Here is a 27,306-nt window from a genome sequence, read left to right as displayed (position 1 = left end):
AAATACGGAAATAAACATATTTTACTGTGTTCCTTGACACTTAAAGATTTTGACTTGTGTACTTTCTTGGACTAATTATTCAGGCTTAAGGATTCAACAGATTTTCTTTTTCTACCTCTCCAACAACCACCACAACAAAATCCAAACACTGTATTTTCCGTGATAAGATTGAAGTGTGAGTACCAGCTTACAGCAGAAATATTGCAAAAAGCTTTTTTGAAAGATGATTGAACTGTTTTCCCATGGTACTTGATGTCAGATTTCCACTGATGTTCATTTTGGCATCCATTTTATTCGTAAAAGGGGGATGGGTAGTGGGGTTTGTGCAGGTTGGAGACCAGAGAATTGAAGAGAGGCGGGTAGAGAGAGGGAAATTATTTTTAGTCAGAGCCTTACATTTCTTGTGCTGTAAAATAAAGGATAGATGAAGGAATCTTAATTTGAGTTTCAAAGCTTCTGAATAGCTCACTTTCTGGGTGGTTGTCTTAAGAGCTCTGAGTAAGGAAAGATGCTGCTTGACTTCAGGGGAGATTTTGCACTAGTGAAGAGATTAGGATACAAGCATGTCTCAAGAGTTAATGAAAAATTGAATGATTGTAAGTATTCATATTTAGACATTAATTTCCAGAGAAACTACTTGTGTATTAAAAAGTTCTAATCTTTATTCCATATCTGGGCAGAATCAACATGTTAACATCCCATTTGAAACAAAAGGCTGGTTATATACTCTGCAGGTCTTTTTATGTCTAGAAGAGGGCCTTACCCATAATAAGCCCTTTATTATAACTTTCTTGTTGGAGATTTGGACCCAAAGTGTATCAGGAATGAAAGAAGGAGAAAATAGAGAGTGAAAGAAAGAGAAAGAAAGAAAAAGCGAGAGAGCTGGGATCAGGGGGTCTGCAAGTAGAGACTCCTCAGACAACTTTATTGTTTACAAGGGGCTCTCTATATACCCCAGTCTACGTGACAACAAGCAGGAACACGTAGCTTACATGACAACAAACAGTAACACATAGCCTACGTGACAACAAGCAGCATTACCCATAGTCTAAGGAATTTAAAAAAATCTTATCTCAAGGTAAAAGTCTAAGTGTTGTATTCACTACAAAAGATATGTGCTCATCTTTTCTTTCAGCCTCTAACAGCTTCATCCCATTTGCCGGGAACTCTTAATTACCTCATTCCTTACGGTGCAAGCGTAGCCATGGAGACAGCACTAGCATGGAGACAGCACCTCTCTCCTTGTGAGGCCACTGTGCCTCAGTTTCCAACACTTTCTAAGACATTCCTGTAACCATCAAGCTTTCCTGCATCAGTGACATCATCTGGTAGCCATGATAGGGAATTCTGTGACCCAAGCTCGCTCTCTTTTTTAAGAAAAGATTTATTTATTTATTTCTCTCCCCTTCCCCCCCCCTCCCCGTTGTCTGTTCTCTTTATCCATTCACTGTGTGTTCTTCTGTGCATTCTTGTCAGGTGGTACCAGGAGGTGTCTCTCTTTTATTGCGTAATCTTGCTGCATCAGCTCTCCGAGTGTGTGGCACCACCCCTAGGCAGACTGCGTTTTTCACACAGGGTAGTTCTCCTTGCGGAGTGCACTCATTGCACGTGGGGCTCCCCTACACAGGGAGCACCCCTGCATGGCATGGCACTCCTTGCATGCGACAGCACTGTGTGTGGGCCAGCTCACCACATGGGTCAGGAGGCCCTGGGTACTGAACCCTGGACCTCCTACATGGTAAGCGGATGCTCTATCAGTTGAGCCACATCCGCTTCCCCCAAGCTCTCTTTACTGGTAACTTTTTTTCCTCCATAAGGAGAATAGTAGAAGATGGACGATGCTCCCTGTTTGGTCTTCTGCCTTTTATTACTTAATGTGTTGGTTAGAAATACATTCGGCTGCAAGTAACAAAACACCTGATCAATTCTTTCTTAACCACAAAGGGTTTGTGTTTTTTTTAACTTATTTTTTTAATCCACAAAGGATTTTATGTTTTTGTGTAACAAGAAGTCTGGCATCAGGCAGCACAGGACTAAGGCAGGGTTCCAAGATGCCATTAGAAGGCTGTGCATCAGTCTTGTTTCCTCTACCATCCTTAGCCAGTGGCATTAGACTTCATGATTCCAAGAAGACTGCTGCACCTCAGGCAGGAAGTTAAGGTCCTTCTCCCCTGGAGTCTTTTTGTCTTTTAATTTGGGAGGGGGAAACTTTCCCTGCAGATTATCTTCTCAAACTTTGGCCGATACTGCATTTACATGGCTCTCAGTGGCTGCATTAGAGAACTGAGGCCTCCAGCCTTTGTAGGCGGGAAGGGTGAGAGAGAAGGCAATTTGGAAATGGGTGTGGAGTGAACCATAAAGCTTAATTTCTTCAGAAGTCTCTATTTTCTTTTCTCATCTTTTCTTCCTCAAGTATAAGAATGAAAGATAATAATGAAAGACAATAAAGATATTAGTTATATCACCCATTTTCCAATCAATATCACTGTAATTTGACTTCTATTTTTATTATATCTAGGGTGTTTAACTTCAAACAAGTCTTTGTAGGCTAACTTTGAAATTTATCACTGTTTCATAAATAATATAGTTTATATGGGAAATGCCCAATTCCATTAACCTTAATTTTTCATTGGAATACAACCTACACTATGTTGGAAACTACCTTTGTACACAATATATAAAAATATACAACATTTTGTGTTACGTTTGTGTATGTACATAAACATGCTCATATAACCACGTTTTGGTATGTTTATATTAGTTGGCACATCACAAATACCCACTGAATGTGTATTGATTTTGTGTGGGTGAATATCTCTCTTTGTTTTCTCCAGTAGTTTAGAAGCCTGTGTCTTTAACTCTAGACAGGGTTAGACCTATACTAATTGCTCAAATAAATGTTAATTGATGATTTAAAGTAATTGTCACTTCACAAAATGTATGTCAGAAGACTAATTATGGGTTTTGGTCTGTCTTCCCACGTGTTCTTGTAAAACTAGTGTGTTAAGGCGATATATTTGGTGGCATAATCATTTAGTTTGAATGCATTAGTAAGAGATAAGAGTTTAAAGAACTGAGAGCTGGAAAGTTTTTGGAAAATCCAGTAACAACTGTTTCAATGAGAGTAATTTGAGTGAAAGCCAGATAATAGCTAGTTATTGAAGGAACTCCACAGTAAAAGCTTTTACATGAACATGAAAAAATGTGTAACTGAAGAGAAAAGCATTTGGAGAAATAAGGGAGTGGTTTGGCTTAGGTATGAATCTTAGAAGAAATGCCTCCTGGAGCCAAGCTGGTAATTTTAATGACTGAAGGTGGCTGGGTGGGAACTAGGGCAACCTGAAAAGCTTCTGCTAGGGCTAAATGGGCCTCAGCTTCAGCTGACCATTGTTATGCAAGAATATGGGTCCCTATTGCCAGGTCTTCTGATTCTTCCAGGGAAACCAGACAATAGAAAATTGCCAAATTTTTAACTATTAGGAAACCATTCAACGATTAAAAATTCTAGTATGCGAGCCAAAACCAACCAACCAAACAAAAATTTTAAAAAACAAGCCTGCAGACTAAATTCAGCCAGTTTGCGACCTCTGGTCTATGGTTACTGGAGAAGTAATTGAAAGAAACTGGAGTTTTAGGAGAAAGATGATATGTTGAAGTCTTGGGCGATAAGGGTGAAGAAATAAGTAAGCTGAGAATGTGAGGCCAACATAGGAACATTAGAATTTAGGAAAATCTAATTGAGGCTTTCTAAACTGGAAAGAGAGAAAGATGAGGTTAGTATTAAAGCAAATGAGTCATTTACTGTTGTTTATTTTTATCCATAACGTAGGTTTCCTTAGTATAGGGGAAAGTAGGATGGTAGATTTGAAATGTGTATTGTCTACCATATTAAAAAGAAAGTTTGTTTTTTCAACCCTAAATTAGGACACATTTTTTAATGCTTTGTGAATTCAGTTATTTTAAAAGCTTTACGAAGTTATAAAAATTTGTCCCATTTGATCACTTTTAATGTCTCACATTTATTATAAAGAGTAAAATTCCTGGAGAATCTGGGGTGCATGTTAACTTACAAATAGAGAGTAGTAAGATTGCTTAATTAAGGAATTTTAGAGTGGAGTTGAAGGAGACTCGGGTACATTTATAAGTTCATGATATTTCTACAAGTAATTGAGTTGCCCATGACATGATTGGGTAAATGTAGGAGAGTTTATGACTTAAAATTTTGAGGTAAAGAAAGGCAACAATAGCCACCATTCCAGTAATGAGAATGGACTACACACTGGATGTCTCTTTTCAAGAAAAGCAAAGTGGCTTGATTTGGTGTTTATAATTGGGACATGAAGAGGGCAGGTGAGGATCAGAGATTGAGGAACAATTTAGTGACTGAACACCTTGCAGAATTTGACATTCCTTCTGGCAAATAATGAAGTGCTTCAGTAGAAGATCTTTTTTAATGAGTTCACAGAAGAGAAAAAAAGGAGACCAAATATGGAATTAAGGAATAGGACATGAAGTTAAGGATTTACATTCTTTCAGTTTGCAGACTTGAATCTAATCCCTCTGTTTTCAGTGCCTTATCCCACTCCCATCCTGATGCCCCAGAGTGTCTGGGGCAACTTCTTCTGAGATTAAACCTCCAGCTTTCTGTCACAGTGAAGCAGGAGGTGGCTAGAGTGCTTGGTTGCATGGAGTGGGGGTGAAGGCATTAGGGGACATAAAGACTTTTGGCCAGTCCTTGTATTTTTAGCCAATTTCAGCCTTCAGAGAAATACCTGTAGCCTCAGAAATTATTTTCTGCCTTCTTGACCTCACAAATTGGCGTGCTTCTTGGTACTCCCCCTCCCCAACCTCCCTGTGACTGGGTTGAGTCTTTTATGTGGACTCTAGAAAATTATGTTCTTAAGTTGAACCTATTGTGAACCTTTGATTAGATCACTTCAGTTAAGGGCCTTTGATTAGTTGGCAGGACCCAGGGTGGGTCTTAATCCCTCTTACTGGAGTCTTCAGACTCACAGAAGAAAGCAGAGACAGAGAAACCCCAAGAGGCTGAGAGAGAGGTCCTAGAGGCTGGAGGCTGGAATCAGCAGAGCACAGAGGCACAGAAAGAGACCTCCAAGAGGCCTGGATGAAAGGGTAGAGAAGAGCCATATGCCTGATCGCTCATAGCTGGGCTTGGGGAAAAAGTTAAGCCTGGAAGGGAAGGTGGAGACCTCGGCAGAGCTGCCATTGTGCCTTGCTACTTGGCAAGAATCCAGGATTGCCAGCAGCCCACCTCCGGCGAGACAGCATCTCTGATGATACCTTGATTTGGACATTTTTCACAGCCTCAGAACTGTAAGCTTTTAACCTAATAAATTCCCATTAGAAAAACCAACCCATTTCTGGTGTATTGCTCCCAACAGCTTCTAGCAAAGGAAAACACTCCCCCTCTTTCTTCCACATTAATTTAGGTTTGGGATTTCTCTGTTCTCCCAGATCACTTACCACCAGATCATTTTCCAAGCTCCCAAGATATTGGAGCTTTGGACTGTTCTCATTTCCTCTCCAGTTTTCTTTCTTTCCTTTTCAGTTTATATCGTTTTTAATTCCTTTACATCTGGCTCCTTGATTAGACCTAAACTCAAAGAGGGCAGGGATCTAGTTTAGTTACTAGTATATTCCATATACTTCACATGGTTCATGGCACATAGTACATGCTCAGTAAGTATTGGAAGGATGATGGCTAGATGGATGTCTTTTAAAAAACTTTATGTCAATTTTGCCTAAAGAGTCTTTTTAAAATCATTAGAGTGTGTGTGTGTGTGTGTGTGTGTGCATGTGTGTGTGTGTGTGTATATCTTTTTTGCCGGGCAAGGTTTTGAGAATTAGAGTCTAGATCCTTCCTGTTTAGAAGTATAAGTAAAAGGAACACTTCATAGATGCAAGTCAGCTTTCCATTATCTGGGATGGGAAGAGGGAATCAGATCCCAGAAAGGTACTTAAGATAACACAGTTTCCCCCAAAAAACTTTATATTGGCTGTTTGTTCGAAAGCTACTTTCCCAACAAACCTCTTACCAGAATGGCTAACAATGAGCAAAACTAATCTGAATTTCAACTCTTCCACTATAACAACTGTTGCTAAGAAGAAATAAGATTCTGCTGAGGAAAGCCAAGCAAGAGGAATGAGCCAGAAAGGCCTTAAACAGTCCAAGGTCATGATTTTGTGCTATCTTTTATTTCACAGTTGAATTTGCCAATTTTTATTTATTCTTTAAATTTTTGTTGTGTCTAACTGCTTTTTCTCTTTCCCAATTCTCAGTCTTCCTTGTTTGGGACACACTAGATACTTTGTTGCTTTTTTTCTTAATTTTTTAGAAGAGTTTTAAAAGTCACTAGTGGTAAATAAGAAATATCTCCCATCTGGAAGCCTGGCTTGATAATGATTGCAAATTCACAGACTGGGCTTTTGACAGTTCATGCAAGTATGAATTGTAATTCCTTTTTATCTCTGTGTGGGCTTATATTTTTCTCCATTTAAATAAAGGTCTATGTTGATGATAAGGTTTTATTGATTTTAGAATTTAAAAGGCCTGGGAAACGGACTTGGCCAGTGGTTAGGGCGTCTGTCTACCACATGGGAGGTCCACGGTTCAAACCCCGGGCCTCCTTGACCCGTGTGGAGCTAGCCCATGCGCAGTGCTGATGCGCGCAAGGAGCGCCCTGCCACGCAGGGGTGTCCCCGCGTAGGGGAGCCCCACGCGCAAGGAGTGCGCCCCATAAGGAGAGCCACCCAGCACGAAAGAAATTTCAGCCTCCCCAGGAATGGTGCCGTACACACGGAGAACTGACGCAGCAAGATGATGCAACAAAAAGAAACACGGATTCCCGTGCCGCTGACAACAGAAACGGACAAAGAAGATGCAACAAATAGACACAGAGGACAGACATGGGGGAGGGGGGAGAAATAAATAAATAAATCTAAAAAAAAAAAGAATTTAAAAGGCCTTAAGTATATGTAAAAAATTACTAATGCATCTAATATGTCAATGTACCTTTTCTCTCACCTAGTTCTTTAAAGGTATGTTCCAAAATTCCTGGTCTGTTCTTAAGAGTTTCCAATAATTCTGTTAATACATTGTATCTTAAACTTCCAAAACCCTGGCACCTTGGAATAGGGAACACTGTTGACTTGCTTTCCAGCCAGACTTGGTATAAAATACTCAGTTTATCTCAAGCCTCATTAAGACCTATGGTTCTTGTTTGCTGTAGTGAGTCTGAGTTGATAAGAATAATACTCAGGTGGGGAGTCAGTTAGACCCCCCTATAGAAACAATGAGGGTAGCGAATCAGAGATGTATTATTATATTTTAAATCTGTTGCCTTCCTATGATATAATAGAATGTTTGCAGAGGGGTATGTGGGAAGACTGTCTTGTTTTGGCTTCTTTGGGAGATCATTAAAATAGAGTGAATTAGTAGTTGAATGCACATTGCATGCCAAGCATTGAATTTGTAACTAACAGAAAATACCATACTTCTATTTGATTTTTCTTTCCCTTGTGATCTCCTGGGTGATTTGAATTAAGTTATTTCTGGGAAATATAATTGGTGTAAAGAAACAAAGACCATAACACTCATTTACCTGTTGGAATCATCTTTAGCCATGTGGCTCTTTCTACTCATTAAGTATATGGGGTCGTTGTTCATCTTTCTACCTAGTAGATAAACATACTAAAACTTTGGGCCTTTCCAAAAATTCCCCATAAGCTGTTGGAAAGTGGACTGAAATACTCCTCTTTTTAAATTATAGACCTCAGTTCCATCATAGAAAACAAGATTTTTCCCGTATTATTAAAGGGAAGCAAACAGCTGCAAAATTGAAATGAAGGGGCTTAATATTTTATTCTGGTAATGTTTTCTTAGTTTTCCCATGACTTTAAAACGCTGAGGTGTTTTTTCACTATTTTTTCAAGAGCACATCCAACAAGTGTAGATTTATGACTTGAACTTGATCAGTCATTCCCCTTTTCTGGTGAATTTGACACCTTACACAGAGCAAAAGCAAAATTGGTAAACCAGAAGTCAATAGAAATTCACAGGCTAGCAAAGAGGCAAAAAAGCCTAGTACTTGTTTCGTGCGTCAAAATAAAAGCCGAAAGGGTCATCACTTCGGTAGCTGGTGATTAAACTTGAGAGGGTAGATGGTTTGATATTTGCCCTTGTTCCTTAAGTCTCTAGATTTCTCTATTTTTAGGCTAGAATCAAACCTGGCTAAAATAATACAAATCATGAAGAGGAATGTACAGTTCAGTGTTTTTATCCTTCTGAAGTGTGCTTTCTAAAAGCTGCCATGGAAACATCGTGTAACTCGTTTCATGGATAGTCTCCCTCCTGTTGAGTTCCGGTTGTGAGAGCTAGTGAGCCCATTACGACTTGGATGGGAGTCCTGGAAAGGCAGCTCTGAGGGAAAGTAGAGGCCCGCCTCCCGGAGGGTGGAGATGATGGGGGGGTTTTAGCTTTCTTCTGCACCCATACTTTCACTATCCAGTCAACGGGGAGCCTCAGCCAAGGACAATGTCACACTGTTCACAGCCGTATCGCATCTTGAGGTTTCTGTGTTCATCCCACACACTTTCACAAGGCAGAGACTTATCTCTTCCAGCTGTAAGCCAGAGGGAGGGGTGCTGCCGCAGATTTCTTAGCAACACACGCAGGCTCCAACAACACTGACGTCTAACTCTTGAATAGGACTTTTAGGGCACTGGAACTCTGTTGCAATTCACTGATTGCACTGGATATAAATTTGTATTGCCTCTCTAGCATTATGGAGAAAACGAGACATTTTCTCTGCTGCCGTCTTCTGGTATTTGTGAACCACGGTTTGAGAACTGGTTGGACTGTGCATGAGGCTTATTCTCTGTAGTGGGTTGGTATGCTGAAAGGGTGTCTTCTTCTAACTAGAAGAATGTGCCATAGAAGAATCTGGAGGGGAGGAAAGTTTGAACTGCTTTAAGGGAGGCTAGGTGCACTGCGAGAGCAGGCACATTTCAGATGATTGTCTCTGATACTGTTCCACAATGAAGCCACACCGTAAAAGAATCAGATCACCCTTGCCTCTTGCCCTTGTATCTCTAGTTCCTGGAATTTGCCAGTTCTCAATAGGAGCTGTGAGATTTGGATGGAGCTTCTGACCTCATTTAGGCCATTGGTTCTGAATTCTGGATAGAACCCAGGGTAGATTTGGGATTCCAGGGGAGGGATCTTGGTTTTAGGGAAGAAAGAAACTAAGCTGGTGAGTTAAGAGGCAATTTGAAAAGGAGGATTAGGAAGAAGAAAAGAAAAAAAAACAAAAGAAGAGAAACTCTTTGCCAATATCTTCTGCCAATGTGTTTGGTCTGCACAGAGTTTGCACTCAATGCTTTTGTATAAAGAAATGAATGAAAGAAAATTGGGTGTTAGAGGCCTATTTCTTGGAAATGGCTGCAGGCTGGTGTTATGGGAAGGGTGATCTGTGTAAGACCTGAAGCATATTTCTGGATCTTTACGTAGCTTATTTTATAAAGAGCCAAAGGCATTTATCAGGGTGTGTGCAGGAATTCTGCACCAGCAAGTATAGAGTCTGATCATTCTGATAAAAGGTGTGAAACCATTCTGGCAGGAGGACAGGAATTGGTTTCTCATGGATTAACACCACAAGGCAACTCAAACCATGAGTTGGCTGAGACCACCCAAAAAGATAAGCCATGACAACTAGGAAAAATAGGCAAAGGAAGGGCCATGAGTCTCAGGATAGAGAGAATGAAGGACAATCAAATGGACTCAGATGACTTAAATTCTTTTCACCAGAGAACAAGGTCCAGGGAAAAGTTAATTGACTTCTAGAAGAAGGAATCTGTACCTATAGTATTTCAAGACGCTCTTAGGAGTCTTAAATTTATTGAATATCTTTTGTTGGTGTTCACCAGAAGAGGCCCACCAATATCCCAGAACTGAGTTTTTGGTGTAATTGCCTGTAATAATCATTAAATAATTTCAGAAAAGTCCACAAAATGGAATGTAGGGAGATAGGAGGTAAAACAAGACAACACAGGCTTGTATACAGAGCTGTTACTTGAACTTTACGTGAATCAAAAACAATATTAAAATGTACCATTAAAGATGTGATGATACTTGAATGTACATAAGAATCACATGGGAATCTTGTTAAAATGTTGATTCTGAGTAACAAATGGAATGGAGACCTGAGATTCTGCATTTCTAACAAACTCTCAGATAATGCCAATGCTGCTTTTCTTTGAACCACACTTTGGGTAACAAGTACCCAGATTGGGCTTTCCCAACGGCTAGGTTCTCTTTGGTAGATGTTGGTGGCCACTCACAATTAGACGTAGATGAGATCTGTCTTCTTTTCCACATCTTGACTGCCCTGCTAGAATGAAAGTTTCAGAACAAGTTTTGTCACATGCAATCATTTCTTAGCCAATGGGGACAAAACAAATCTTGTAACCTGTGCCCTCTTAGCCAATGGGGACAAAACAATCTTGTAACCTGTGCCGGAGGCACAGCGAAGCCACAGCCCTGCCTTTTTGAGTGCTGTTGAGTGAGAGGCTCACGGTCTACACAGGCCACAGTCCTCTAGCACAATAGTTCATAAATCGTGGTTCCTGGACCAGCAACCATCAGTACCACCTGGGAACTTGTGAATATAATTAACAGCACTGAATTATATATTTCAATGTTTTTAAAAGGTGAAATTTTAAGTTGTATATATGTTACTACAAGAAAAATTTAAAAAAACAATATAGGACTATATAACCCAGTGACCCCTATTATAAATGGTGGACTTCAGAGAATAGTACAATCATAAAAAATGTTCTTTCATGAATTGTAGCAAATGTACCACACTGATGTGTTAATAATAGGGTGTTATATGGGAATTTTGTATTTTATGCATGATTTTTCTGAAAGCCTAAAACTTCACTAATAAGTAAAAATAATAAATAATAAAAAAATTCTCAGGCCTCACCCTAGACCTACTGAATCAGACTCTTTTGGGGTGGGGTCTCGGAATCTGTTTTAACAAGGCTTCTAGGTGATTCTGAGAACAGGCTCAAGTTTGAGAACCACTGCTGTAACAGCAGGATTCTGTCAACCATCTAATTGAACCCATACAACCAAGAAGCCAGTGAACCACAGCTGGACATTCTGGAATCCAGCGTAGGACACCATTTCTAAAGGTGGAGGGCCTGCTAGAGTCTTCTTAAATCCTGTTAATGTAAGGACAGGGAATGTTTCTAAATCTTTTTTGGCAATCCTCATATTTTGCAAACCACTACTATCACAAACACAAGGCTATCCAACATTAATTAGGCTAATTAATGAAACCCCTGGTGTAATAGAAGCTAAATATAGCTGAAACATTTACAGTGGCTGCCTCTGGAGTGAAGCTTTTTGATTAATAGCTAGCCAACCACCCCTGGAGTGTGCATTCCTGATTAAGACAACTGACCGCCACTAGAGTGTAGCTTAAGCTAACACACACATATATCATAATGTACTGCCCATATGAGGATTTTTTAAAAACTTTTTAAAAACTTAATAAAATGCATCTATTTTAAGCATAAAGTTTTGACAAACATAGATGCTCATGTAACCACCATACCCATCAAGATATATTTCTATCACCCTAAAAATACCCTTGGTTTCCTTTATGGTCAAATACCTACCCTACCTCCACCCAAGGCTACCATCTATCTATCTGCCTTCTGTCACTATAGGTTAATTTCACCCGTTTTAGAATTTCATACAAATGAAATCAAACTTTGTAGTATTTGGAGTCTAGCTTCTTTTACCCAGTTTAATGTTTTTCAGATCAATCCAAATTGTGTTATCAGTAGTTCCTTTTTACTTGTAGAGTAGTATTCTATTGTATGACCATGCTACAATTTGTTTAGCCATTCTCCTATTGGTTTGTTTTCATTTTGGGTCCATTATATATAAAGCAACTGTGAACCTTTCATTTGCATGTATTTTTGTGGACATATATTTCTTTTGGATAAATATTGAAGATTATAATATTTGAGTCATAAGAAAGAGGTATGCTTAACGTCATAAGAAAAGGCCAAAAGGTTTTCCAAAGTGTTTGTATCATTTATATTCCTGCCAGCACTGTATGAGCATTCCAGTTGCTCCACGGCTTTGCCAACACTTGTTATTTTCAGCCTTTTTTATTTTTATGATGAATATTTTAAGGTAAATTACAAACATCATTACATTGTTTTTTCACCTCCTGATTTAAATTCAAGTTTTGAAAATATTTGGTCTCTGCAAAGGCCATGAAACTATGTTGCTCCAAGTGAATTGGATATGAATTGTTTTCCCCTTTCCTAACCCTCAATTAGAACCAGTTCTGTGGATGCCATTTGCATATGGCACTTATTCTTGTTTGCCTGTATGCTTGTTCATTCTTTTATTCTCTTATTCATTCATTCAGCGTCCTAACTGTATTAGACCTGCATTTTCAGATGATAGTTTGTATATTAAGTTGCTGGGAAATAGAACAGTTGTAGGTAACAGGATACTTGCCTTCAAGGAGCTTTTTTTGGAGCCGGGTTCCTGAAACATACATTCACAGAAATGCTAGAAAACAAATGTTGCCCAATGTTTATCAAGGCCTGCATGGACTCAAGTAAGGGCAGCATCTGAGTATCTAAGTATAAATTTCTGTCAGGTGAGGTGGGTCACACTTGGTGTGAATGTGACTGCCAAAGCCACAGGAGCATAAATTGTTACTCTATGCTGAATAGTAGCATGATTGCACCTTAGAATGTGACATTAAATACTTATTTTAATCCCAGTCATATTTTAAAAATACACTTCAGCCACACACATGTTATATAAGAAAGATTCAAAATGTTGACAGCGCATATCTTTGGGTTATAGGAATATGGTTGGTTTGTTTACTTGAGTTTCTATTTTCCTTCAATTTCTATGTTTTCCACAGTGAGCATGCATAATTTTTACAATTTGAAAAATGTTATATCACTTCTTTATTGTTTTCCAAGTTCCCATGGCTATTTCAGTAGCATATTTCTTGTTCTTTTCAATGGTGCGAACTGTGTACAGCAAAGATTCACAACTGTACACAACTGTGTACAGCAAAGATATGATGGAGAAAAATAAAGACCTGTCTTCTTTTCCCTCTTGGGAACAAAGACTACACGAATGCCCTGCAGGCTATGCCACTGTAGTCCTTTACAGAACTTAGCTTTTCTACTGTCAGAGAGCCAAAGGAAGAATTTTTTTCTTTTCCCCACATCAGCAGAATTTCACTTCCCAGAGCTTGGAGTGTAGAGATAAGAGATGTTCCTTCTCTAGCCTATTTTTGTAGTTGTTGTTGTTGTCATTGGTGTTACTGTGGGTTTTTGTCCGTGATGACAAATGATCTGTTTCCCCCCTTTTTTTCCTCAGCCGACCTGAATAACGTCAGGTTCTCAGCTTATCGGACTGCCATGAAACTGCGAAGACTGCAGAAGGCCCTCTGCTGTAAGTGTTAACCAGTACCGGAAGATCTTGATAGTTTTTCTTTGCTTAAAGAAAAAAATGGGCCAAGGGTATTTTACTTAGAGGGAAGAAGTAGCTTTTGCAAGTCCACTTGCAACGTAGAATTCATTCTTTAAAGTGTCTCTGGCCTACTGTTTTCCCGAACCATTTTGTTACATTGCTTAGAACCATCCTGTTACCACTCCTCAGCTACTAATGTTGAATTGATGAGATATTGATAATTTTGCTTCTCCAAATAATAGCATTGACATCCAGAATTATCTTTATGAAACTTGAATTATCTCCCCCTATTCTTCCCTGGCTTTTTCTTCCTCTAAATGTGTTTAGTATTGGAAGACTGAATGCCTTAGCCATACCAAAGTTTGCAGATAGGTGTGGTTTATTTGTTTGGATGCTAACATTCAAATGAATGTCTTGAAAAAGGAAAGATTACAGGATTGCTTTTCTGCTCTGCTAAATATCACATACCTTGGGGAAATCCCATTGTGCCATATAGCTGTATCTTTTCATCATACAGTTTATGTATAACAATCTGTCATCAACAAAGTGAGTTACAGTGTAATAGTATCTGTCTATGTACATTGACGATATGAGTCTGAAACAGATGGGCACAGTCCCTGCCCTGATGGAACTTCCAGTCAAACGAGGGATATACAAGGTATCTGTAAAGTCAATAAACACAGACAAAATGTACATATGTCACAGGGTAAATAAATAAATAAAGTAATATTGTCTCTATTTCCAGGCATTATGGGCACTCTGAGAACAAAGTACACAGACAATTCTAATGCCATGTATGAAGTGATGTGGCAGTGGAAGAACGGGGTACTATGAGAATAGTTGTGGTGGGGATGGGAGTAGGGTTCTGAGAAGATTTGCTTGAAGAGGTGATTTTTAAGCTAGATGAGTCCAGAAAGGGAAAAGGAGCTCACACCTAGAACAATGTTCAGTCAGAATGAAGAGCACGTTCTCTGAAGCGCAGAGAAAGCGTGACATATTCAAAACCACAAAATACTTCAGCACAGCTAAAGCACAGAGTTCTAGAGAGGGGCTATGGTGAGATAGTAGTTTGGAGAGAGGAGCGGGAGGCAAAATGTTAAAAAAAATTTAAACATCAGTGGGAAAGGGGGTGATATGATACTTTTTAGGAAGATGCTTCTGGCTGCAGAGTGGAGCATGGATTTGGGAGAGGTATAAGACTGATGGGAGGGAGACTTGTTGGGTAGTTGCAGTAATTTAAACTAGCAGTATGGTAACCTGAATTAGCAAAATAAGAATGGAGGTAAGTGGAGTGAAGTACTCAGGAGGTAGAATTGACAGGCCTTAGTGATTGACTTGATGTGGTAGGTAAGGGGGAAGACACGCAGGTACCTGGCTTGGGTTACCACGTGAACAGTAGAGTTGCCCAGTAGAGCAAGACATAAATCTGTGGTGATTATTAGAAATATAGGAACCATATATAGGAATCATCAGCCTGTAGATGCTGTTGGTAGCCATGAATAGGATGAGATGGCTTAGGGAGGGTGTAAAGAGAGAAGAGAAGAGGATTCAGAAAAGAGGAAGAGCAACCAATAAGGGGGAACTGCAAAAGAATGACCAGAAAGGGAGAAGGAAAATCTGAGAGGATCTAGTGGCACATACTACATGGGAAGAAAGGAGGACAGATCTGCCATCAGGGTCAAATGTTGCTGGGAGGTCAGGATAAAATTGGGAAAAGTTCCCATTGGATTTAGCAACAAAGAAGTCCTTAGTAACTTTAGTGAGACCTTAGAGGCAGAGTGGAGGTGGTGCAGGGGGCTTAAAAGTGAATCAAGGAAGCGGACTTGGCCCAGTGGTTAGGGCGTCTGTCTACCACATGGGAGGTCCACGGTTCAAACCCCGGGCCTCCTTGACCCATGTGCAGCTGGCCCATGTGCAGTGCTGATGCACGCAAGGAGTGCCGTGCCACGCAGGGGTGCCCCCCACGTAGGGGAGCCCCACCCGCAAGGAGTGCACCTCATAAGGAGAGCTGCCCAGCGTGAAAGAAAGCCCAGGAATGGGGCTGGAATGCCCAGGAATGGCGCTGCCCACACGGAGAGCTGACACAAGATGACTCAACAAGAAGAAACACAGATTCCCGTGCTGCTGATAAGGATAGAAGCGGACAAAGAAGAACATGCAGCAGATAGACACAGAGAACAGACAACTGGAGCGGGGCGGGGGCGGGGGGAAGGGGAGAGAAATAAAATAAATAAAATCTTAAAAAAAAAAGCTGAATCAAATGTAGAGACAGTAGCTTTGGACAACTCTTGGAGAAATCAAGTTGTGAAAGGAAGGGGGAAGGGTGGTACCTGGCTAGAGGGAGTTGAGAAGTTATTGGAGTGTGCATGTGTGTAAGTCGAAAGACATTTGAGCGTATTTAAATGAATGTGAGAAGAAGAAAGGGGGAAATGGGAATTATCGGCTCAGACGGAGGTAAAAAATCTGAGCTTTCAGAGGATAAGGGCAAGACGAGGAAGGGATACCTGTCCTTCTGCAGTGGGTGGGGCAGAGGTATGGATTTATGCAGGTCCAGGTAACTTCAGACACTGATGGCAGGAAGGCAGGGATGCTCATCTCAAGGCATCTATCTGCTTTCTATTTGAAGTTGGAAAAGAGTTCCTGTGCTGCAAGTAAGGGCAGAGGGGGTTAAAGTTGAGGTTGAGATTATCTTTGTGGAGAACCAGAGAGAGTTCCTGCTTGGGCAGCAGCATCCTGGAGCCTGGTGCCCACTGAGTGTTTTCTACCAGCACCCACCTTCAGGGGTGTGGTATTTCTGTAGGCACACTCGGCTCTCAGGAGCCAGCCATCTCTGCCCCAGAGCAGGGATTTCACCGAGGGGTGAGAACAGCGGGGCAAGGACAGCTAGGCATGAAAAGTGAAGATTTGGGCAAGATAGTGGCTAAAATGATGTCTGTCAAGTCCATGTTGGTAGGGGAAAATATGAATCCAGGTGGAAACTAATCAGACTTGGAAGGATCAAGTGACAAACTGCTCATGGAGGTAGAGGAAGAGGCAGAGTAGAAGTAATTGGAAGGCCAGGAGTTTGTAGTCCAGAGTGGCAAAGTTGAACTTGATTTCAAAGGTGGCATATAGTTCCATGTGATTAGCTTATGGCCATTTGAGTGTGTGGCAGAGGTGGAGTAGAGGTGACTGTTCATGGAGATGAAAGAGGAAGATACAGTACTGAGAGGTTAGAGGAATGTATGAGTCATCCATATCAATGTCAGAGTCATCCAGAATGGGAACCACAACTGGGGAAGAGCAAAGGTCCTCTGAACCCTGGCTTCCATGTCTTCAGGAATGAAAGGGTCCAACCAGGGGGTCTGCAGAGGCTAGCAATAAGATGGTTGAAGAGGGTCGCTGACCAGTGGTTCTTACACAGCAATGGAGAAGAAATGCCTTGGAGGTGGGATTATCTGAGGAGTGAGTAGACTTTTCCTCATCATCTTGGTATCCCCAGTGCATAACAGAAAGCCTAGCACAGAGGAGTATGCAATGTTTTCATGGAATGAATGCATGAACAAAAGTAAATTTAGGCCTCCATTGCCTTAGAGTTTATAATCTGAAGCTATCATTTTTCAGCTATCTAGCTGCCAAGTTGAAGTGGTTTTAAAGGGCTCCCATACCTAGGAATTCCTTGGGGATCTTTAAATGTACCATAGCTGCAAAGAGTCAGGTGAGGTGGGGTGAAGGAGGAGCTGGATGAAGAAAAACTTCTACCTCTCTTTCTTCTCCTAGCCTTGCCCCGTCCCACATGCCCCACTTTCTTTTGATAAATAAATATTTTTGAATTATGCTAGAATATTCCTGTAAGATCCTAAAGGTTCAAAAGAGATAATCAGCTGTTGCAGGTTATACTGTGAAAAAAAACCCAGCAATAGATTAAATGGAAAATCTTATGCCTGTCCCCTTCCATAATGTTCCCCTCAACTCTGGGTTTCAACATTATTCAATTCCCATGGTAAAAACTCATTCCATTTACCTAGTTCCTTCTTGTCTCATTTCCAGTTAACATTTTAGAGAAACATTGGGAAAACGGGGATTTGAAAGTACAAAAATTTTTGACCGTTCAAGGTTATCACCTTAGAATAAAGTTAAGCTCTGAATGCAGAATGATTTCTTTAAAATTTCACATTTAAATAAATTTTAAATTGTCAGCATTTCTTTTCTGAGCATGACATTTCTCATATTTTAAAAAAACTCAGGTATAGCACCATCAGTGTGTTTTTTATCTAAAGTAAGTCCTGGATTCACAAGAATGCTAGGAGAGTGCCACGCATGGCATGGATATAGAATGAATAGTTCAGTTCTTTTATTATTTTGAAGACATGTGCGGTCACATTACTTACTAACTCTTCAATAGATGATTTAAGAATTTCCTCTTAATTTTATATTTGCTTAGGTTTATCTTTCAGCCTTTCATCATTTCCATGCCTGCAAAGCCTTGATAAAGAGCTATTGTCTGTGGTACCGGCAAATAAAACTTGCCCTGGCTAGCTTTTTCTACCGAAGGCTGCTTCTGCTAACTCTTACTTTAATGAGAATTGGTGATGTTATCTCAGTGATTTCCAGATGCCAGGGAAGAGTTTGAATTACAGATGCCTTAGAAAAATATGCAGTCTTGCTTCTATTAAGCGCTTCATCTTATTTTTTTACTTTGCTATCAAAGCGTCAGTATTGCAGAAAACTGAGTAACACAGTTCGCCATTTAAGTCAAGAGCATCACCACTGGCCTATGATGTTCCCAGTTTGTAATCAGTTTAAAGTTGCATGAGTCCATGCTGCTTTCTGACGCACTGTGAATGAAGTTTAGACTTCCTCGAAAAAAAGAGACAAAGAGAAAATCTTGAAAGGATTAATAAGCTGGATCATATGACTGATATTCCATTTAAAGTTATGAAGAAAATAATCTGAGCTTTCTCTTATTGTTCTATGGTTCTGATGACACCCCATAGGTGTGTGACTTCTAAAATTGAAACTATAGCCAACTTCTGAGAGCAGAGATAAAAAAGGCACTTAACAAAGCAAGTGTATTTAGTGTATTAGCACAGCGGGCTGGTGAGAGCCCAAAAACGTAGGACTCAATATATTGCAGTTGATAAATGTGAGAAATACTCCAAAAACAACAGAAAGTAGAGAATGGTTTAAAGCATACATGATAGAGATTTTGTACAGCCTGGAGTTTTCTGAATGAAGTCACAGCTGCTGGACTCGCCCTCACCATGACATAGCAGGTGAAAAATATGCTCCCTCCTTGGTAAATGCACCTCACCTTTTGATAGTGTGCTAAGGGTGGAATCAGATGAGGTTTGGTAGCTAAAGGAGACTCACAGGACCCACAATAAAAAGGCTTACAGATCTATGGTTTACTGCAAGAAAAGGCTTCGATAAGGTGGCAGCATTAAAGTCAAGGATATGGACCGCAGCTACAGGCTGCCCCACTGCAAGGAGACTGATGGGGCCGGTATAATTATTTTGGCCCTTCCCTTCCATGAAAAACTACTTTCCCCATATACCATGTATTATTTTTCATATAGGTTAGGAGCCATAATTCAAATCGTCTTCTCAGCTTACATGGTTTGACAGCTGTTGATTCCCTGTGATGGGGATTCCACAACAGGGCTCAGTTATCTCCTAGGGGAAGCACTGGATCTTGTTTAAAATTTGTCCAATACCCACGAGTCGCACTCTAGGGAAAGAATGATTGGCTCTCAGTCGTGGCGCCAAAGCCGTTAAAGAGCACCTCATCGGTTCCATTCTCCAGTTAATGTTCTTGGCAGCTTACCATCCTTATCCTTTCCCCTGGAATTGGATGCCCTCGAAGTGCTCTCTTTGCGCTAGGAGGTCTTTTTTCACCAGTCTATCTTGTCTTATTAAAAGAAAATCATACCTAGCCAGGTATTCCTAGCCCAGCTCCTAATTTGCCTAAGGCTTTTTAATTTCAAGTGGCCTAGTGCTGTTTGATCCACCAGGCATGTTGTTGCCATTGAATACTAGCATCTTTAATATAATTAGGAAATAAATTTGAGGCACAAAAATGTGGAGTCTCCTAGGCTAAGATTTGTAACCACTCCTAAGTGGATTTTGGTATAGAAATCTCCACACTGAATTTCTGGCTTTTCGATCTCAGGTAAGTAGGCCCATCAAATTAATCTTAACTCTTTCTCAGTGATCCAGGACTCCCAATTGTTCCTCCACCCCCTAAGGGCTTTCCACACACAATTACAGGGAAGATGGCTATTTTATTTTATTTTTACACATAATGCTATAATAGAGAAAACACACAGCATATAACCTTATACCAACTATCCAATCCCTTTCTTAAAGTGATATCATTAAAATTAATGGCTACACAATGTTCATTCAGATTATTATAAATCAGTGTTCTCCAGATTTGACTGGGTAAATATTCCCACAGGGCACTTCTCAACACAGGTCCTTGGTAACAGATATATCACACAAAGAAAGAACCAAAAGACCAGTTAATATTGCTCTATATAGTCATACTCACAGCTAGAACCCCCTCTCAACATCCAGTCACTTCACTAGGTTGACCAGTTGTCCTCTTCACTTCTTGGCTTTTCTAAAGAGTAGGAGGTTTTGGCTAACAATCCCTTGCTCCAAACGGCGTCTGAGTCAAAGCCACAGAAGCATACTATTCTCTTGTGTTAAGCCTCTCTCTAGGCACCCACATTATGTGAGATTTTCCCTTTTGTGACACCCATTGGGTGGTTTCCTTCCCCTCAGCAACAATCTCACCTTTCTTCCTTCATCACTAATTTTAATCCAAGCCTTCCTCCTCCCTCTCAGTAGGTTCCTTGGGTTCCGTCACTCAACTGGTCCATATTTAACTGCTAGCAAGATTAGCTGCATCAGGACTTCCCCTTCAGTTTATTCCCAATGGTGAGGGGTCAGATTGGATTGGTACAGGGAAATGGGCCTATTATCCTGTCTGTGAGGCAAGAGAACATTTATGAGTCAACCTCGATTTAGTGAGGTGTGGGGCAGGAGTAACCCATTCTATCAATCCTTCTGGAATCCTTGTGGTTAAGTTCAAACTAATAGACACAGTATCTTGTTTTGGAATATTACCCATCTTTGGGACTCTTAGTTGGGGTCCCAGTGCAGGTATTCCTGGTCTGGCTTTAAGAAAAGAAAATTCTGGTGAAATAGGGAACTCCTGTATATAAGCTCCCCGCTGAATTATCTTTTTAATTATAATTCACCTCAAAGGTGTAGCCCATTTATCAAAAGTGATAATTGCTCAGGTTCCTTCAGTCAGACCTCCATCAGCCTGCCTGTCCCAAGAAGACAAAACTCAACCAAAGGAGATTCTGAGCTTTTGCTAATTTTGGAAGCAGCAACCAAAGAAATGCATTTTTAGCAGACCTGCCAGTTTGTGGTTACCTCCTAATCCATTTTAGCTCCGAGGTTCAGGTTCTATCACTTCCAGATTCCACTACAAAGCTTTATCATCAGTAACCAATTTCAAACACTGGTGCTACTTCACACCAAGTATAGCTTGGCAACAAGCATCAGCAGTTTGTTTTCCACTCTTTTATCAGAATCATCATTTGTCTCCCTAAATAATGCCTTAGCCATATTTTTAGTTAAGGATGAAGTGGGGGTTGTCTAAACAATCTGACTCTGACTCTAAGTGCACTAATGGGTGCCAGTTAAGCAGGGTTCAGTTGTTAAAGATGACTCATAGCACCCAAAGGACAATGCTTACAAATGTACAGTCCATCGTAGGAAAAGGCTACACTCTGGCAAAAATTAAAGGCAGGATATATGCACCCAGTCACAGCATAGGGTCCAAAGAGGCAGCAGTGGAGCTCCTGTGGTCCTCCCTCTGTAAGGGCCATGTCAAGATGCACTTTCATTCTCTGATTAAGAACAACTGGTGCGAGCACAGAACACCTTGGAAACAAGAGAGCACAAATTGGGGTCTTGACCAGCGTTTTTTATATCCTGCTGGTAACCTAGACATAATCTTCCTAGGTAGCCAGCCGCAAAAGTAGTGCCCTCCGTGGGTCTCACTGAGACCAGGTAGAAATGGTCAGTGGTCAACCATTGTGAAAGCCTGTCACCCATCAACACAATAGGCGACTGTTTTTCATTGCCTTGGAAAGAAGGCAATTAACTAGTTCTGTGCTGTTGAAGGATTTTAGCAAAACATCTGATGCCAACTCCAGGTTGAATTTATTGAAGTATATCATTCATACATGAACATTCATAAAAAATAAGTGTATAGTAAAAGTTGTGAACTTACAAAACAAACATGCATATCATAACACAGGGCTCCCATACATCATCCCACCACCACCACTTTGCATTGTTGTGAAACATTTGCTACAAACTATGCAAGAGCATTGTCCAAATATCACTACTAACTATAGCCCATATCTGATATTTGGTGTATTTTCGCCCAAACCACCCAATTATTAATACCCTCTATTAGTGTTATATACTTGTTATAGTTCGTGAGAGAACTATATAAGAATGTTCTCATTCTTATTCTGTTAACTACAGTCTATCTTCCCCCACTGGATTCCCTGAGTTGTACAGTCTCATGCTTTGTACAATCCATTCAGTGTGTACACTCAGTGGCTTTCATTTTCATCAGAGTTGTGCTGTCAGCGCCTCAGTCAATTTCAGAACATTTTTATTACTCCAAAAGGAAAAATATACTACCTTGTATCCCCCATTGTTGTCTCATAGAATTGATGTAACATCTTCTTTGCCATTGATGCAAAAATATTACAATATTACTGTTAACTATCGTCCATAAGTTATATTAGTTGTAATTTTCCCATGTATCACCATGTTAACACTTTGCAAAAGAACATTCTTATATTTATACTATTAACCTTAATCTTCATCCACCACCTAAAAATCACTGTTATTCAGTCCCTAGATTATTCTCTAGTTTCCTTTCAATTGACTTTCACATCCACAGACTACACCTTTCAGCTACTGTCACACTTATAAATGAGCACCCACTAATGAGCTTTTCAGTACTTCTCTTTTCTTCCACAAGTATCTCTGTAGGGAATGCAGAATAGTTTTCCTCTTCTGTGCAGTCATGTTGAACACCTCCTCCCACCCTCCTGTCTGCCTTTCAGTTAACACTGCCTCCTTGAGGAATCAGAAAAACTGGGCGTGGGGTCATAAGACCCAGAGCAAGTCCCCATATCTCTGATCTCATTTTTTCTCAACTGCAAAAACGATTCTAAAGGTCCTTTCTAGTTCTAAAAGCTCCGATTCTTTACAAGACAAAAGAAAATCTGTCTCAGCACCTCACTTGTGGCCGCTGTAGGAAGGAAGAGAGTTAGCATTTGAGCACTAGAATGTTGAGAGAATGCTTTAGGCACAACCAGAGCCTCAGGGAAGTTAGTGAGATCCTTATGGTAAGCCCTTCCCCCCTCACTTTCTGCTTTTCTGTCACAGCAAAGATTTGAGCCTGGAGAGCCCATCGTTTCTGTCCTGTCCTTACTCCCTCTTAGCCTCACAGTCTTCATGCATGAGGGGCACCACCGAATGGTCCCTTTTCTTCAGGGGCAGCAAAGCCTGTAGCAGCCTCTACTGTAAGAATTTGTTTTGAAAGAAGAGAGTATATTAGAAAATACTTGGGTTTTTATTTAGTTTTAAAATATATTCCCTGGTAAATCCATTAAAGGGTATTTGTTTTCTAAATGGAACTTCGTAGCTTGAGGTAAAAGGAGTTTCCCGAAATAGTGTCTGCTGGTTGCTTATTGAGGTTCCTAGAAACGTATAATCATGTTCAATGTTTCATTGAAAAACTCCAGTGTTGGGGAACTCTGTACTTTCTACATAATTGTTCTGTAAACCTACCACAGCTCTAATAATTTTTTAAAAGTACAAAAGAAACCCTCCATGTATTCTTTAAGATAGCCTTTTTGAAGAGTAAGCTGCATGTCTGTATGGCAATTAAATTGTCCCTGTCCATTTTCTCACCTTTTGCCAGGTTCCATAGTATGAGCTATTTATACCTAAGCAGACGTCTTTTAAAAATTGTTCCGTGAAAGTGGAATTCGGCTTGATATGTTTGTTTTGGGAAATGTGTTCTCCAATCTCCTGTGATGGATTGTTCTTTCATTTAACGACATCCGAGTTCATAGAACGCGCTGCACAATATTTCTCTCCTAACTATGTCATCTTTGGCTTCTGTTATTTCAGAGCAATTGCTCTACTTCCCTCTGGAGCGATTTATACTCCAAATTTTTCTGTTCTGTGTGTTACCCATTCACCTGTACAGAGATAATAGTAGACCCAAAAAATGAAATTCATGCAGTTTTGCTGCTTGTTTAGATTTTTTTTCCCTTCACACAAGTAGATGAGATTCTTAATGCAAAAGTGTGTCTAGAAATTCTCACTTGTTAGTTATTATATCCTTGGATATAAAGCAAGATATTTTTAATGATGAAAGCAGAGTAGGAAAAAAACAAACTCTCAACCACCTCTAGCTTCCTTCCATATATAAAGAAACATGCTGGAAATATTGGTGTTGGGGAGAAATCTATTCCTTTCTTCCCATAGTGGAAATGGTGTGCTGTATTTCTAGATGTTCTGCACTTGAAAGTTTCACTTCTGAAGAAGTAAGGCACATAGAAGAGAGAAGGAAATTCTGAATCTTTTGTTCTGTACCTCTCTCCAGGCTCCTGCACAGTCCTTCCCTTCCTGTTATTCTCCTGCCTGCTCACATTATTATTTTTCTGATCTTTATTCTTTTTCCTACCTGATCCTCTCTCAAGTCATCTCTCAAGTTATGTTCCTTTCTGCCACTTTAAACACATCCCTGGCTTCTATGTGAAGAGGGCTTTTCTTATCTGTAGAGTATTTTGAAGCAAAAGGGGAAGGGACTTTTACTTCAAGAGGGCAAGTGCTAGTCTAAGACATTTTAGGGAAACGGGTACATGAAAACACATAGCTTTACTCACTGGGATGAAAGACAAACAACTCCTGCTTCCACCACCAGGTCTCCTCCATGCTGTCAGGAAGTACCTCCAAAGGTTTCTATTTTCCTTTTTCAAAAAGAAAGCCTACTACTTTTGTTTTCTTTTTCTCCCTATTTCATCACAAGTAGCCACAAATAACTAGTAAAATGCATTAGAGCCTTAACTGTACATCTGTTCGTTGTTGGGAAATCCTCTTACGAGAAGGATCTCTGAAGTTGCATTTATAATTGTATTGCCCTCTCCCCTCAGATGTATGAAAGATTTACTTAATTACCATTGATCCCTGGTCTCAAAGGACTGAGAATTCAGACCAGAGCTTAGGTGTTAAAGGTGTTATAAAAGCAATGGGGTTGCATTTCAAATTTGGCTGCTAAATTAGCTTTAGAGAAGAGCATCTTTCCACACGTGGGAGTAAGACTTGCAATGTGCTGATGTTGCACAGGATTGAAGTTTCACTTTTGTAAAATATTTGTCTTTTAGCAAATGGTTAAATATCATCTCAAGATCAATGGAATTCTTCCCTGACGCCCCCCTCGGTCTTAAAAGTTCTTAGAGGACTTGAAAAGTACATTGTAAAATTCAATTTGAAGGTGAAAGGAGAAATAAATGAACCTCAGGTCTGAAGACTGCATAGATGATGCAGTTATAAAATAGATAATTTTAGTGAAGTTGATTTTTTTTAGTTAATGTTAAGGTAGCACAGAGATGCTGAGGTGAGTGATAGTTCAAAGAGAAACCCACGTAAGGATTTTATACACCTAACTAGAACCCTAACCATACAGATGGGTCTGTCTTTCTCTAATACTAATACAAGAAAGCATTGTCAAGATTGCTTTCAAAATCTCCATTAAAAAGTATCTTTTTCTAATTTAGGTGGAAATGGCTCTGTTCACGTAAAACAGAATAAGTCCCCTTAACTCTCAAATATTCCCCAATACTTGAGGGATGGAAACTGTCTCTTGACCCACATCTTCTTCTTAGGCCAGGGAGATTTGGGAACAACCTCTAGGCACTGAAGATTGGCCAAACTCATCAAACTTAGAGTGGAGGAATGAAATTAAATACCTTTAAAAGAAGGTGGGGTTTGCATTTTGTGTTTACTAAAGGATACACGAGAGTCCTACCGGGAGACTCAGAAAAAAGGAGAATCCTTTCCCCTTTGAATCATTTGTGATTTTCTGTGTATTTTGCAGTGGATCTCTTGAGCCTGTCGGCTGCATGCGACGCCTTGGACCAGCACAACCTCAAGCAAAATGACCAGCCCATGGACATACTGCAGATCATTAATTGCTTGACCACTATTTATGATCGCCTGGAACAAGAGCACAACAATCTGGTCAACGTCCCTCTCTGTGTGGACATGTGTCTCAATTGGCTGCTGAATGTTTATGATACGTACGTACAGCAAGATTTTTCATGCTTTGTCCCAAGACACTTAGTCTACAGAATGGTGATGGTGTAATTAGCATTACCACAGGGCCCCAGTCTAGAAATGTGGTTGTCAGGATGGACGTTTCACAAAGCTGTGTGAACTAATAATGCTCTCCTTATGGTAAATCATTTCTGAGTTTACTGGAGTTGAAAAATATTTTGCTAAGCTAGGAGGTAAGTGCTGGTATGTCGATTGCTCTCAGATTAGAAAACAAGCAAGGAAAACCCTGAGATACTAGTTTTTCCAATAGTGGAATTAGCCATTAGTAGAATAGAGCCTTGACACTGTCTTTTTCTCATCATCCTATTTTGGAAGTTCTCCATCCACTTCAGGTGTCCCTCGTTCTCAAAGGCAGGAATGAATGTGCTCCTGGAGATACCTACACACCTGTCACCAGATCTGAATAGTCTTAGTTGATATTCAGAAGAATTTTGCAGAAGATTATGAATTGATAAGCTGAATAAAACCTTAATGCAGCAAACTCAGCAACTCAACCCAAGGAGTTTTTGGGGTTTTTTTAATGAGGTTTTAAGAAGCTTTAGTTTGGTACTTCCATTCATCACTGTCTTCTAGAGAGGAATTGCTTATTTCATTTGGATCGTATACCGAGGATATCCCCAGTTGTAACTTTTGTCTCATGCTTAATGAAGATAGTCAGGGGAAGGTAGCAGAAGGAATTGGTCTTGATTTGGACCGAATCATTCTCAGACCTCAGAATTATTACATGCCTCATATCACATGTCAACAAGAACATATCCCCAATTGGATTTCTGGGAAGATTTTTCCCAAAGAGTGGCATGTCAACAACTTTGCCTTTTGCCTTAGTTATGGACTTCTACCATGTCCCTGGTTAAAATTTATGCCTTTTTCTTTGTTGTTTTGATAAGGTACTGCTTTTTAAATTCCAGAATCACTTGGCTATTGAATTTGTGATCATTATCTACCAAAGCCTGGAACATGTCAGATTTTAATTGTTGATGACACTTTTCATTTGCTTTATTAAGGGCTCATATTCAGGTCTTCCCTCAAATATATTTTGACATGGTGTTTTTTTGCAGATGGTTCTGAATATGCAATTTCCATTCTATCTGCCTGAAAAGTATGGGCACAATTTTAACTCCTTGAAGACCTGACTTAGTATGAAGTTTATTTGTTAAACTTTGTTCAGTTCACCTATTTTTTTAAGAGGGAAAAAGATAAAACCTTCCAATGATAGTAATTTTGTTAATGCATTCAAATCTGAGATTTCTATTTGACCAATCTATTTGATAAATTATGTCAGTTGAAAGTCATGCATATTTTTACTTCACCAAAAAGAACTACCATTGAGA

General features: G+C 40.0%; 1 protein-coding gene across 3 annotated transcripts in view; it reads left to right on the top strand.

Annotated features, from left to right (window-relative positions):
* Nucleotides 1–27,306, top strand: part of DMD (dystrophin) — a 2,676,723-nt gene that overhangs the window by 2,561,504 nt on the left and 87,913 nt on the right. For all 3 annotated transcript variants that reach the window (XM_058291720.2, XM_023592525.3, XM_058291721.2), the window contains 2 exons: nucleotides 13,451–13,525; nucleotides 25,737–25,938. In XM_058291720.2, coding sequence (XP_058147703.1) covers nucleotides 13,451–13,525; nucleotides 25,737–25,938 — 277 coding nt within the window. The remainder of the gene's footprint in view (nucleotides 1–13,450; nucleotides 13,526–25,736; nucleotides 25,939–27,306) is intronic.

The sequence above is a fragment of the Dasypus novemcinctus genome, chromosome X, assembly GCF_030445035.2.
Source record: "Dasypus novemcinctus isolate mDasNov1 chromosome X, mDasNov1.1.hap2, whole genome shotgun sequence".
Classification (NCBI taxonomy): domain Eukaryota; kingdom Metazoa; phylum Chordata; class Mammalia; order Cingulata; family Dasypodidae; genus Dasypus; species Dasypus novemcinctus.
This window is presented reverse-complemented; position numbering and strand designations above follow the sequence as displayed.